The sequence below is a fragment of the Pseudophryne corroboree genome, chromosome 1 (genome assembly GCF_028390025.1).
Source record: "Pseudophryne corroboree isolate aPseCor3 chromosome 1, aPseCor3.hap2, whole genome shotgun sequence".
Lineage (NCBI taxonomy): Eukaryota > Metazoa > Chordata > Amphibia > Anura > Myobatrachidae > Pseudophryne > Pseudophryne corroboree.
In genome coordinates, this window is record NC_086444.1 from 119,777,101 (window position 1) to 119,791,973 (window position 14,873).

Consider the following 14,873-nt stretch of genomic DNA (forward strand, 5'->3'; position numbering starts at 1 on the left):
GTCGAGAATGAGTCTATCCAAAAGTGGGTCAAGTATAGTATTGAAGTCTCCCCCCCCCAAAACTATGTGTCCCTGCGCGGATCTACCGACATGTCTAAATAGTTAGTGAAAGAACTGGGACTGGTCTTGGCTGGGAGCATATACTGAGATCAAAGTCAGGGTCCCAGACCTAATAGTGCCTGACACCATTATATAGCGTCCCTCTGGGTCTGCTATTGTGTGGGTATGTAAAAACGGGATGCTGCGATGAATTAGGATAGCAACGCCTCGTTTCTTGCAATTGGCGGTTGCAAAGAAAGTCTGAGAGAATTGTTTACCTTTAAGCTGTGAGTGATGACCAGTGAGGTGAGTCTCCTGAAGAAATACTATATCTGCTTTCTCCCGTCTGCATGCACTCAGGACAATAGTGCGTTTACTAGAGGAATTGAGTCCGTTTACGTTAATGGAGAGAAGCTTAAGTGCCATAGGGTACTACAAGGGAGGATCTTAACATAACCTGCCACGGTCGACATTCTATAATGAAAGGAAAGTCAGTCCTCACAATCTGCCGAGGACCGCCCCAAAGAAGGAAAAAAAACAGAAAAAGGGAGGAGTAAAGATACAGTCAAGAGAAAAAAGTTAAGTAGGAGAGAAGAGCCCATATGGGCAAGAACCCTGTAAAGATGGGTCCCGCATAGGGACCGCCACAAAAAATACAATCCATCAAAATGAACAATTGAGAAAGGGAGCATGTGGGGTAGTGGCAAAAACATATAACACGGCTGTTTGAAAACCTGAACCTATAGATTTCAGCCCGAGCTTAAACATTTAAAACAAGTCCCCAACATCATGAGGAGGTTATCGTCGTCGAACCTGTGGGGGGAAGAGAGAGTGAGGAAGGGAGGGGAAAAAAAAGGCAACACACCGAAACATGCTCTCATCAAAAATCACATTGTGTAGACGGCTACATCAATCACATTATGACATAACTATTGAAAGGGTATAATTTTTGCAGTCAGATTGTGCAAAAGGACACGCCTGCCCATCAATAAAGACCATGAGGTATAATATATAATATAATATAATTATTATATATTATAATATAATATAATATATAATATATATAATCTAAAATCACCAACAAAACCATGGAGAGACCCGGTGCAGCCAGTCATTTTCAAGTATGTTCGCCAGTCTTTTCTTGTCGACGGGTCTCCCTTGTCCACTCCAGCTGTGGTGGTCGGGGACGTTGAGGCTTCGGGGATAAAGCAGAAGTAGCGGAAGAAGAAGCCTCATCCGGAAGAATATCAAGCTTATCCAATAGCTCCTGTCCCTGCGTCAGGGTTTTAATAGCATGAACAGTGTTGTCGTCAAAAACATGAAGCATAAAAGGGAATCCCCAACGATAACGAATTTGTTGTTGACGGAGGACTCTTGTGATTGGTTGGAGATCGACGTTTTTTGGATCGTCGAGGGTGCCAGATCCTGAAATATTTGAATCTGTATCTCTCGAAAAGTAATGTCTTGGGTATCATGGATTAATGATAGGATTCTTTCTTTGGAGCGGTAGTAGTGTAGGCGTACTATCACGTCTCTAGGTGGTTGAGACGGAGAGGGTTTGGAACGTAGAGCTCTATGCGCTCTGTCGCACATGCAGTCCTCTTCAGTAAGTTCAGGCACTAGAAATTGGAACAGATCTTTTAAGAAAGCAGGAAGCGCCGAACTCTGGATCGATTCCGGCACATGGTGGATTCTAAGATTATTACGGCGCAAGTGATTTTCTTGGTCTTCTTGGCGTTCCTTTAACCATTCCACCTCCTCATGAAGCCTGGAAAGTTCCTTATCAAGGCGTTGCTGTGATCGACAGAGGTCGTCCGTTTTTGATTTTAAAAGATCCGTTCTGTTGCCCAGAGAAGCAATCTCAGTTTTAAATTCAGATACCGCTTTAGACAGTTCTTGTTTAAAGGCCGATTGGACGCCTTCCAAAAGGCCCGTCATTACTGCTTGGATCTGTGGATCAATGCTCGGTACCGAAGAGACAGGGGAGGAGGGAGATTCCGGAGAAGCCATTTGAGATGCGGCACTTTTAGCTTTGTTGCCAAAAATTTTTGTAGAAGATGGGGGATTTTTCTTCTTGTTCTGTGCCATAATCAACACATGAAAGCAGGTTCAATTTTCAAAGAAAAATAGTTATGGTATATCACAAAAAAAAAAGGGGGGGGAGGCAAGGGAAGCCACAGGTCGTCACAAAGGTAAATATCAATAAATCAGGACAGCCGTGCGTCACACATTCAGAGAAGCATAATGATACCACGTCTGGGCATCTTAGGACTGCAGAAGTAAATCCAGGTCTGGTGTAGCAGAGAAGAGGGGTAGCTCAATAGCTGCGCCCTGGGTTCAAACCGCCGGGTACGACCACAGTGCGCCCGGGATCACAAAATGGCAGATGCAAGTCCACCGCGGGTGCTGCACAGACCCCCCCACTATGGTAGATGAGACAGAAGATGTAGCTAAGCCGGGTTGGGGAGGCACACGAAGTCAGCAGCTGTCCGGAGGCCGGGGAGCAGGCTCAAGATGGCAGGCGCTGTAGGTCTCACTGTCACCCTGTCAGTGGGTGCGTGACGCCAGACGGGCTAGGCTGTAGTGAGAGGCGCCTCGTATAATTATCGTTGTAGCGGATGAAATAGGGTGGCGCAGTAGACTTGGGGTGCTCAAAACAGGAAAGTGTTGGGAAAGATAATTGCAATCAGAGAAGCCGCCACTAGGGGGAGCTCCAACTTTAAATTCACTACAGGCAACACGTAGCTTGGAGCTGCTGATTTCACTCAAACAGTGAGATGGGTGAGGGAGGGGGGAGCAAGTGCACGGCCAGATCAACACTTCTACTCACCACCAGAACCTTAGCATTCCAGACAGACCAACACCAGGGAGTAAGGCTCTGCTAACTGCTCTCCTCCAAACGGTCGTCAGGCATCCACTCAGCCGTAGCAATGCGGGTCTGCACCTCTCTGCTCCACAAGATGGCCGCCGCTGACGGGCTCCAGCCGGGTCCCTCAGGGCAGCCGCGGCACAGCCAGGTGGGTTTTAGGGGGATCCCTGTCCTCTTGTTGCCGCTCACAGTCCGGGCTCTCTAGGAATGGGTGGGGGCCGTCACCGCAGGCGCAGCGCCCGGTCCCACCGGAAGTCCGCCCGGCGGTCTCCGCACGGCAGGTCCCGGCTTCTTGGTCACGGGGGGCCCGCAACCTGCAAGGGCAGATAATCTCTGTCCTACGGCTCCGCAGCACACCCCCGGCTGCCCGAACGAGTGTATGTAACGGGACGGTTGTTCTAGTGGGTTTGGGCAGGCTTCAGCACTGAATAGGAGGCTAAATGATAGGGATTTTGCCAGAGCACAGCCAAAACGCGTCCTCTCTGTTAGCTTGCTAAGCCACGCCCCCGGTTTTTTTTTTTATGTTTTTTTTTTTTAAAATGTATGTGCCCTGTATATGAAAATGTAGACCCACTGTAGATTTTGCCAGGCAGACCTCAGTCCACAGACAGTTTCAACAAATACAAACAGCGGCGTATCAGTTGAATAGTGGAGGGAGAAATAGCCCCCCTGGCGTGAGCGTGCACACAGAACAGCAGTAAAGACTGCTCATCAGATTCCTCAGGAGCCGGCCGGGGCCTGGAGGCAGCAGCCGCTGCAGACAGAGACCCGCCGGGGGAGAGAGGAGACAGCCAACCCCGGCCACGGCACTACCGGTCGCGCGAGCCGGCGCCAGAGTCAGCGGTCGAGGCAGCAGGTGAGAGGAAGCAGCGGCACGCCAGAGGACATGGCGCTACTCCTCAGTCGCTGCCGACAAAGACCCACTGGAGGAGAGAGGGGACAGCTATCCCCAGACGCGCCACTTCCTGTCGCGAGCGCCGGGACTCAGCGCCGCACCACCGCAGCAGGAGGCAGCCCTCACCTATAAGTCCGCGTCTAGGGCAGCAGGTGAGGGGGCAGCGGCAGGTCTTCAGTGCAGGGGGAGGGCCAGACCCACGGGATGAAAGGGCTTAGGCATCACCTCCGGGCTCCAGTGCAAATTTAGTCCCCGGCTTCAGTGGAGTGTACAGGCCTCAACCCGCAGAAATGCAGGACGCACTTCCCGACTCCGAGGCCTGAAACATCCAATGTGAGCAGGCTGCTGTTAGAGTGTATCTAAGCAGGCTACGGTCCACAGCAATTCGGGATAAATGTAAAAAAAAAAAAAGCCCGCTTATATGACCGTCGGTCAGGAGCTCTGCAAAAGCACAACCTCTCCAGTTGCCAGTCAGGCCACGCCCCCTAGCAGCCTATTTTTAGCACTGCTGCGATCAGGTAGTCGCCGCCTACAGGAGAGGGGGGATTAGCTGTGCAGGGCTGCGTTCCACTGTGCAGAGACTGCACAAGCAAAAAGTTTGTGCAGTCTCTGCACAGCTCAAGACTTGCTCACCCACTGCAATGATCCTTCCTGGAGCTGAAGTCAGGATCCCTCCCTGCATTCGGCCAGACACGCCTGCGTTTTCTTCGGCACTCCCAGAAAACGGTCAGTTGCCACCTCCGGCCGGCCTCTTCCTATCAATCATCTTGCGTTCTCCGCAGCGAATGCTTTCTTCATTATCCTCGTCGCTGCCCGGCGACGGCCGTTGCCAGGCAGCAACGTGCCTGCGCATTGCCGCCTGCACGCATGCGCATTTCTGACCCGTTCGCAAGACTGCGAAAAACTGCAACATGCGAACGGGTCTGAATGACCCCCCCCTTGTCCTCTGGGAGGTACACTCTCTGAGCTACCGTATCCAGTATCATACCCAGAAACAGGAGCCTTTGAGACGGATCCAGTTGAGACTTATGTCTCACCACGGGTGGATCCTCAATCTACAGAAGTTGGATAGTGCGATCTATATGGAGCAGTAGAAGCTCCCTGGAACTTGCTTTTATTAGGAGATCGTCCAGGTAAGGGACAATGTTGACCCCTTGGAATCTGAGCTGGAACATCATTTCCGCATCACCTTCGTGAACACCCTCGGAGCTGTAGACAGGCCGAAGGGCAACGCCTGAAGCTGGTAGTGATTGTTCAGTAGGGCGAACCGCAGATAGGCCTGATGAGGAGGCCAAATTGGGATATGTAGGTAGGCGTCCTTGATATCCAGGGACACAAGGAATTCCTGTTGTTCCAGGCCCACGATCACCGCTCTCAAAGATTCCATCTTGACTTCAGATTCAAAATGGGTCTCACAGACCCATCAGGTTTTGGCACTACGAACAGACTGGGGTAGTAACCTTGTCCTTGCTGCAGCAGGGGTACTGGAACAATGACCCGGGACTGGACCAACTTGTCGATGGCCAGTAGTAGCCTAACATGCATATTTTTCAAAACTGGCAAACCCTATTTGAAAATAACGTTGGGGAGGAGCATTGTCGAACTCCAGCTTGTAACCCTGAAATAAGGTCCCTTACCCAGGCATCTTGGCAGGAACCGTCCTAGATGTGGCTGTAGTGACGTAACCGAGCTCCCACCACGAGATCCCCTCGGGGTGGGTGGGCACAGTCATGCCAAAGTCTTTGTGGAACTGGTGCTCTGTTGCTGAGAGCCAGCAATGGCTGGTTTCTTAGGCTTACCTCTGGAGCCTCTAGCTTCATTGGAGGCACCCCGGGCCCTAGATTGAAATCTGGAGGACCGAAAGGACTAAGTCAACGGTCCCGGGTAGGTACGCCTGGCAGTCGGAGCCCCTGAAGGGAGAAACGTGGATTTCCCAGCAGTAGCTTTGGAGATCCATGCTTCCAATTCACCTCCGAAGAGCCATTCACCTGTGAAGGGAAGAGATTCCACATTACGTTTGGAGTCAGCGTCTGCAATCCACTGACACAACCATATGGCTCTGTGTGTAGACACGGCCATAGCCGTGGTTCTAGCATTTATATTGCCAATCTCTTTAAGGGAGTCACAGAGGACTCTTGCCATGTCCTGAATGTGTTTTAGATTCAAGAGGGTTTTTCAGGCGATATGACCTTGGTTACTACTGTAACTTTCCTGAGTAGCCCATGTATGAATGGCATGTGTCATCCAGCAACCAGCAATGACTGGTCTATGAGCTACACCTGCAGCAGTGTAGATAGAATTTAGAGTGGTCTCTATTTTCCTATCCCCCGGGTCCTTTACCGTGAAAGAGCCCGGAGCAGGGAGCACCGCCTTTTTAGAAAGGCGAGAGACTGAGACGTCTACTGCTGGAGATTCTGCCCAGAATTTCCTGCCTTCAGGGGCAAATGGGAAGGTATTTAAAAACCTTTTGGACACCTGATATTTTTTATCTGGATTTTTTCAGGCTAATTTAAATAAATCATCCAATTCTTTGGAATCAGGAAAAGTGACTTTGTCTTGTGAGTTTGTCTTGTGGGAGGAAAAAGGACTGCTGATTAGTAGCATCCTCCAGGGGAAGCTTTAACACATCCCGTATAACCAATATGAGGGGTTCAATACCCTGTGTAGAGGTGGAATACCACCAATGGGATCCCCATCATCCCCATCCACCTGTACATCATCATCAGAATCTGATAGGATTGCAGGAAAAGCACGTTTTTGTGCACCTGCAGTAAACAGCAGGGGATGGGAAGCTTCAGCCTTGGCAGTTAGGCTAGCCACTGCTTGTTGCAGTTCTTGTGTTTTATTGGCATTGGCAATGAGCTGAGATGACATATCCGACATCATGGTTTTTATAGCCCCCAGCCAGGAAGGCTCTGGACTCTCCCCCATGCATCAGCATTTTGTGATGACGGACTAGACTGCTCACAGGATATGGAGCCCCCCCCCCCGCTACGACGCCGGAGCTACTAATAAAAGTTTTATACTGGCAATGTCTCCACAGGCTGTGTAGCCTCACATAAAAATGCTTGGTCCAACACCCCTCCAGCCAGTCTCACGCAGGGGCACCCGCGGGTCCCCCCAGGAGAGATCCGTACACCTTACCCATGCTTCTGCCACACAATGTACCAGGGGGCCCCCGGTTTGTACTCACCGCGACGATCACCTTCAGGCTCTATTAGGGCTGTGCGGCAAGCTGCAAATGCGACAGCTAAGGCGCAGTGCCCCGCTGAACAAACTGCCCCTCGGAGAAGCTGCTCTGCACCTCATGAGGCCGATAACCGTCTCCCCACTAACTCCCACGGCGCAGGTATGCTGTTGCCCAAACAGCATACTGAAGTAAGTATAAGTTTAAATGAAATTGAAGAAAAAACTCTGGAGCTTGCAGAGTGCGCATCCTCTCCTAAGGGCACATTTTTCTAAACTGCCTGGGGGAGGGGGCATAGAGGGGAGGAGCCAGCACACCCATCTATACCCATCGTACTAAATTTGTCCCCAATCTCCTTTATGGATGCTACAGAAAAAGCAGAGGATCTCTGTGTACTTCCTGAAGGTCCACAACAGGGTAAAGCCCCTTCCAAAAAACATTGGACTTAGAGAAGTCCCCTCACAGGTTGAGTAGAGGAAGGGGCATAAGGTGCAACATACTGAGGGCACACCCCACATGCAATATGGACAGCCTGAGCTCACAGGGCACAGGCTTCAGCAGATGATGTTAGCATAGGTCATCATTTCAAACATTATATTCTGGATGTCATGACAGTAGAAGCTACATGGGCCCAAATGTAATAACCTTGCAGGCATGGGAGATATTTGCATGATGTAGAAGCCAGGTTTATAGACGATTGTTATATTTTTAGGTAAAAACTTGTTTGTGTGACACATGTAATCGCTACATCCCATACACCAGGCTGAAAATAACCAAACTAGATATACAGAATAATTCCATTTCATGGCATCCTCAAGTGTGTGTGTGTGTGTGTGTGTGTGTGTGTGTGTGTGTGTGTGTGTGTGTGTCACTGCAAGCTGGCTGTATTCAAGAGGTTCATGTTCTTATGAAGACACGGCACCTGCGACAGACTGGTGCGCCAAAGGTGGACTCTCTAGAACCACCGACGGTGCAACTGCATACAGGGATGCAGCAGTCATAAATTTCTACATCAAATAGACAACTACAGATTTTTATCTAGTAAGTAATATTTTTACTTACAGTTCCTTAATGTTTACTGTTCTTACCTCTAAGAAATGCTCCCAGTGTAGAAATTTGCTCCCGCTGCCATTGAAAGTCGCAGTCCATTACTATAGTATTACTACACCACTCAATCACATAACCGATTACAGGTGTTCTTGGGGCACTCCATTCAACCCAAAGCTTCCCATCCTTGGGAAATGCCTTAACATCAATTTCTGCCGGCTGCGGAACTGCTTTAAAAAGGAATAGAAAACAATAAATATATATATAAAATGTACCACAACAGAACAGTACAGGTAACTACAAATGATTGAAATTATATTATATATATATATATATATATATATATATATATATATATATATATATATATATATATATATATATATATATATATATATATATATATATATATATTTCATATAATGTGCACCGGACATTTTTCGGGTTTTGGATTCGGACGCGTTTTAGCAAAACCTCCCTGAAAATTTTTTTGGGGATTCGGGTGTTTTTTTTACAAAAATCCCTCAAAAACAGCTTATATCATAGAATTTGGTGGTCATTTTGATCCCATAGTATTAGTAACCTCAATAACCATAATTTCCACTCATTTACAGTCTATTCTGAACACCTCACATCTCACAATATTATTTTTAGTCCTAAAATTTGCGCAGAGGTCGCTGGATGACTAAGCTAAGCGACCCAAGTGGCCGACACAAACACCTGGCCCATCTAGGAGTGGCACTGCAGTGTCAGACAGAATGGCACTTCAAAAAATAGTCCCCAAACAGCACATGATGCAAAGAAAAATGAAAGAAAAAAAGAGGTGCAAGATGGAATTGTCCTTGGGCCCTCCCACCCACCCTTATGTTGTATAAACAGGACATGCACACTTTAACAAACCCATCATTTCAGTGACAGGGTCTGCCATACGACTGTGACTGAAATGACTGGTTGGTTTGGGCCCCCACCAAAAAAGAAGCAATCAATCTCTCCTTGCACAAACTTGCTCTACAGAGGCAAGATGTCCACCTCATCCTCAGATTCCTCACCCCTTTCACTGTGTACATCCCCCTCCTCACAGATTATTAATTCGTCCCCACTGGAATCCACCATCTCAGGTTCCTGTGTACTTTCTGAAGGCAATTGCTGGTGAATGTCTCCACGGAGGAATTGATTATAATTCATTTTGATGAACATCATCTTCTCCACATTTTCTGGAAGTAACCTCGTACGCCGATTGCTGACAAGGTGAGCGGCTGCACTAAACACTCTTTCGGAGTACACACTGGAGGGGGGGGGGGGGGGGCAACTTAGGTAAAATAAAGCCAGTTTCTGCAAGGGCCTCCAAATTGCATCTTTTTCCTGCCAGTATACGTACGGACTGTCTGACGTGCCTACTTGGATGCGGTCACTCATATAATCCTCCACCATTCTTTCAATGGTGACAGAATCATATGCAGTGACAGTAGACGACATGTCAGTAATCGTTGGCAGGTCCTTCAGTCCGGACCAGATGTCAGCACTCGCTCCAGACTGCCCTGCATCACCGCCAGCGGGTGGGCTCGAAATTCTTAGCCTTTTCCTCGCAGCCCCAGTTGCGGGAGAATGTGAAGGAGGAGCTGTTGACGGGTCACGTTCCGCTTGACTTGACAATTTTCTCACCAGCAGGCCTTTGAACCTCTGCAGATTTGTGTCTGCTGGAAAGAGATACAATGTAGGTTTTAAATCTAGGATCGAGCACGGTGGCCAAAATGTAGTGCTCTGATTTCAACAGATTGACCACCCGTGAATCCTGGTTAAGCGAATTAAGGGCTCCATCCACAAGTCCCACATGTCTAGCGGAATCGCTCTGTTTTAGCTCCTCCTTCAATCTCTCCAGCTTCTTCTGCAAAAGCCTGATGAGGGGAATGACCTGACTCAGGCTGGCAGTGTCTGAACTGACTTCACGTGTGGCAAGTTCAAAGGGTTGCAGAACCTTGCACAACGTTGAAATCATTCTCCACTGCGCTTGAGTCAGGTGCATTCCCCCTCCTTTGCCTATATCGTAGGTAGCTGTATAGGCTTGAATAGCCTTTTGCTGCTCCTCCATCCTCTGAAGCATATAGAGGGTTGAATTCCACCTCGTTACCACCTCTTGCTTCAGATGATGGCAGGGCAGGTTCAGGAGTGTTTGCTGGTGCTCCAGTCTTCGGCACGCGGTGGCTGAATGCCGAAAGAGGCCCGCAATTCTTCGGGCCACCGACAGCATCTCTTGCACGCCCCTGTCGTTTTTTAAATAATTCTGCACCACCAAATTCAATGTATGTGCAAAACATGGGACGTGCTGGAATTTGCCCACATGTAATGCACACACAATATTGGTGGCGTTGTCCGATGTCACAAATCCCCAGGAGAGTCCAATTGGGGTAAGCCATTCTGCGATGATGTTCCTCAGTTTCCGTAAGAGGTTGTCAGCCGTGTGCCTCTTCTGGAAAGCGGTGATACAAAGCGTAGCCTGCCTAGGAACGAGTTGGCGTTTGCGAGATGCTGCTACTGGTGCCGCCACTGCTGTTCTTGCTGCGGGAGGCAATACATCTACCCAGTGGGCTGTCACAGTCTTATAGTCCTTAGTCTGCCCTGCTCCACTTGTCCACATGTCCGTGGTTAAGTGGACATTGGGTACAACTGCATTTTTTAGGACACTGGTGACTCTTTTTCGGACGTCTGTGTACATTCTCGGTATCGCCTGCCTAGAGAAATGAAACCTAGATGGTATTTGGTACGGGGGACACAGTACCTCAATCAATTCTCTAGTTCCCTGTGAATTAACGGTGGATACCGGAAACACGTTTTTCACCACCCAGGCTGCCAAGGCCTGAGTTATCCGCTTTGCAGCAGGACGACTGCTGTGATATTTCATCTTCCTCGCAAAGGACTGTTGGACAGTCAATTGCTTACGGTATCCGGTCGATGGATCGGCAGACGCTTGATCGACAATGCGAACATCGACCACGCAACATAGACAACATCTACATCGACAGTGTTCGAACATCTACAAACACAAGATCGACATCACACTAACATCGGCACACACTACATCGACAAACACTGAACATCGACAATACGTATACTCGATAAACAAAACATCGACACACAAATGATCGATCACGCACAACATCGAAACAACGTCAGGTCGACCAACAAATCATCGACATGTAATTGTTCTACAAACAAATGCATCGACCTACTGAAGATCGACCAACCATAGACAGACAAAACATAGATCGACATGTAATTGTGCGACAAACAAATACATCGACTTACTGAAGATCGACAAACCTTAGATTGACAAGTAATTGTTCGACAAACAAATACATCGACATACAGAAGATCGACATACCATAGACCGACAATTTATCGATCGACATGAAATTGTTCGTCAAACAAATACATCAACATACATAAGATCGACAAACCATAGACCGACCACACATAGATCGACATGTAATTGTTCGACAAACAAATACATCGACTTACTGAAGATCGACAAACCATAGACTGACACTACATTTAATATATCGACATATAAATAGGCCAAGTATAGAAAAACACTCTACAGCGCTATCCCTGCCTAGCCCTTACATCCACCACCTACACAATACCCTGACCTGCTGCACATCTGCAACACCCTCCCCCCCCCGCTATTCCCCACGATACCCTTCCAAAGTTAGACGCCGCCTCCATCCCCCCTAGTCACCCCGCTGCCCGTCTACATTTACACGCCTAGCTAGACACCCCACTACATTACGCGCCCCATGTTTCACCGTGGCACTACAAGTAACACAACGCCCTGGCACTGCTCCCCGCTCTGGTAGCACAGTCACACCCTTTAAGAAACACCCCACCCATGTCTGCCAGCACACCTGGGCACCCGGCTGCACATCTGCAACGCTGACACCCCCCCCCCCCGCTATTCCCCACGATACCCTTCCAAAGTTAGACGCCGCCTCCATCCCCCCTAGTCACTCCGCTGCCTGTCTACATTTACACGCCTAGCTAGACACCCCACTACATTACGCGCCCCATGTTTCACCGTGGCACTACAAGTAACAACGCCCTGGCACTGCTCCCCGCTCTGGTAGCACAGTCACACCCTTTAAGAAACACCCCACCCATGTCTGCCAGCACACCTGGGCACCCGGCTGCACATCTGCAACGCTGACACCCTCCCCCCCCCCCCGCTATTCCCCACGATACCCTTCCAAAGTTAGACGCCGCCTTCATCCCCCCTAGTCACCCCGCTGCCTGTCTACATTTACACGCCTAGCTAGACACCCCACTACATTACGCGCCCCATGTTTCACCGTGGCACTACAAGTAACACAACGCCCTGGCACTGCTCCCCGCTCTGGTAGCACAGTCACACCCTTTAAGAAACACCCCACCCATGTCTGCCAGCACACCTGGGCACCCGGCTGCACATCTGCAACGCTGACACCCTCCCCCCCCCCCCCCGCTATTCCCCACGATACCGGTCCAAAGTTAGACGCCGCCTCCATCCCCCCTAGTCACCCCGCTGCCCGTCTACATTTACACGCCTAGCTAGACACCCCACTACATTACGCGCCCCATGTTTCACCGTGGCACTACAAGTAACACAACGCCCTGACACTGCTCCCCGCTCTGGTAGCACAGTCACACCCTTTAAGAAACACCCCACCCATGTCTGCCAGCACACTTGGGCACCCGGCTGCACATCTGCAACGCTGACACCCTCCCCCCCCCCCCCCCCCCCCGCTATTCCCCACGAAACCCTTCCAAAGTTAGACGCCGCCTCCATCCCCCCCTAGTCACCCCGCTGCCTGTCTACATTTACACGCCTAGCTAGACACCCCACTACATTACGCGCCCCATGTTTCACCGTGGCACTACAAGTAACAACGCCCTGACACTGCTCCCCGCTCTGGTAGCACAGTCACACCCTTTAAGAAACACCCCACCCATGTCTGCCAGCACACCTGGGCACCCGGCTGCACATCTGCAACGCTGACACCCTCCCCCCCCCCCCGCTATTCCCCACGATACCCTTCCAAAGTTAGACGCCGCCTCCATCCCCCCTAGTCACCCCGCTGCCTGTCTACATTTACACGCCTAGCTAGACACCCCACTACATTACGCGCCCCATGTTTCACCGTGGCACTACAAGTAACACAACGCCCTGGCACTGCTCCCCGCTCTGGTAGCACAGTCACACCCTTTAAGAAACACCCCACCCATGTCTGCCAGCACACCTGGGCACCCGGCTGCACATCTGCAACGCTGACACCCTCCCCCCCCCCCCGCTATTCCCCACGATACTCGTCCAAAGTTAGACGCCGCCTCCATCCCCCCTAGTCACCCCGCTGCCCGTCTACATTTACACGCCTAGCTAGACACCCCACTACATTACGCGCCCCATGTTTCACCGTGGCACTACAAGTAACAACGCCCTGGCACTGCTCCCCGCTCTGGTAGCACAGTCACACCCTTTAAGAAACACCCCACCCATGTCTGCCAGCACACCTGGGCACCCGGCTGCACATCTGCAACGCTGACACCCTCCCCCCCCCACTATTCCCCACGATACGGTGAAACATGGGGCGCGTAATGTAGTGGGGTGTCTAGCTAGGCGTGTAAATGTAGACGGGCAGCGGGGTGACTAGGGGGGATGGAGGCGGCGTCTAACTTTGGACGGGTATCGTGGGGAAAAGCGGGGGGGGGGAGGGTGTCAGCGTTGCAGATGTGCAGCCGGGTGCCCAGGTGTGCTGGCAGACATGGGTGGGGTGTTTCTTAAAGGGTTTGACTGTGCTACCAGAGCGGGGAGCAGTGCCAGGGCGTTGTGTTACTTGTAGTGCCACGGTGAAACATGGGGCGCGTAATGTAGTAGGGTGTCTAGCTAGGCGTGTAAATGTGGACGGGCAGCGGGGTGACTAGGGGGGATGGAGGCGGCGTCTAACTTTGGACGGGTATCGTGGGGAATAGCGGGGGGGGTGTCAGCGTTGCAGATGTGTATTGTGTATGTCAGGCATGTCCAAACTGTGGCACTCCAGGTGTGGAGAAACTACACATCCCAGCATGCACTGAAACTATATTGGCCTATATTTACATGTAGATATCTTAGATATGTTATGTTATCTGTCAAAGTAATTAGTGTCGATCTTACTTTTGTCGATCTTGTGTATGTCGACCTATTACATGTCGTGCAATTTAAGTGTCGATCTAAGTTTTGTCTACCAAATGAGTGGTCGGTCTAACACATTTCGAACTAAAAGATGTTAGATTTAATGGCAGTCGGCCTATTTAATGTCGAACTAGTTACTGTCGGTCTAACGCAGTTGTCGAACAAACTACTGTCGATCTTAATCCATGTCTAAGTAAAATATTCGATAAAGTAGCTGTCGATCATGTTGTTATGGTCGACCAAATACATGTCGAACTAAAGATACTGCCGATATACAGACAGTCGATGAGTTGTGTTGTTCGAACTATCGTGGTCGTTCAAAACATTGTCGCACAAACGGATGCCGATAAAACGAACCACACCCATTGCTTACTGGAAGTAGTACAAGTGGTCTTCCGACTTCCCCTCTGGGATGACGATCGACTCCCAGCAGCAACAACAGCAGCGCCAGCAGCAGTAGGCGTTACACTCAAGGATGCATCAGGGGAATCCCAGGCAGGAGAGAACTCGTCAGACTTGACAGTGACGTGGCCTGCAGGACTATTGGCTTTCCTGTCTAAGGAGGAAATTGACAGTGAGTGAGTTGGTGGTGTGGTTTGCAGGAGCTTGGTTACAAGAGGAAGGGATTTAGTTGGCA

At 50.0% G+C, this 14,873-nt stretch overlaps 1 protein-coding gene across 3 annotated transcripts in view; it reads right to left on the reverse strand.

Moving 5' to 3' along the window:
- Window positions 1-14,873, reverse strand: part of IL6ST (interleukin 6 cytokine family signal transducer) — a 127,990-nt gene that overhangs the window by 31,811 nt on the left and 81,306 nt on the right. For 2 of the 3 annotated variants that reach the window (XM_063962511.1, XM_063962528.1), the window contains one exon: window positions 8,079-8,267. In XM_063962511.1, coding sequence (XP_063818581.1) covers window positions 8,079-8,267 — 189 coding nt within the window. The remainder of the gene's footprint in view (window positions 1-8,078; window positions 8,268-14,873) is intronic. The other variant, XM_063962519.1, reaches the window with a different exon arrangement.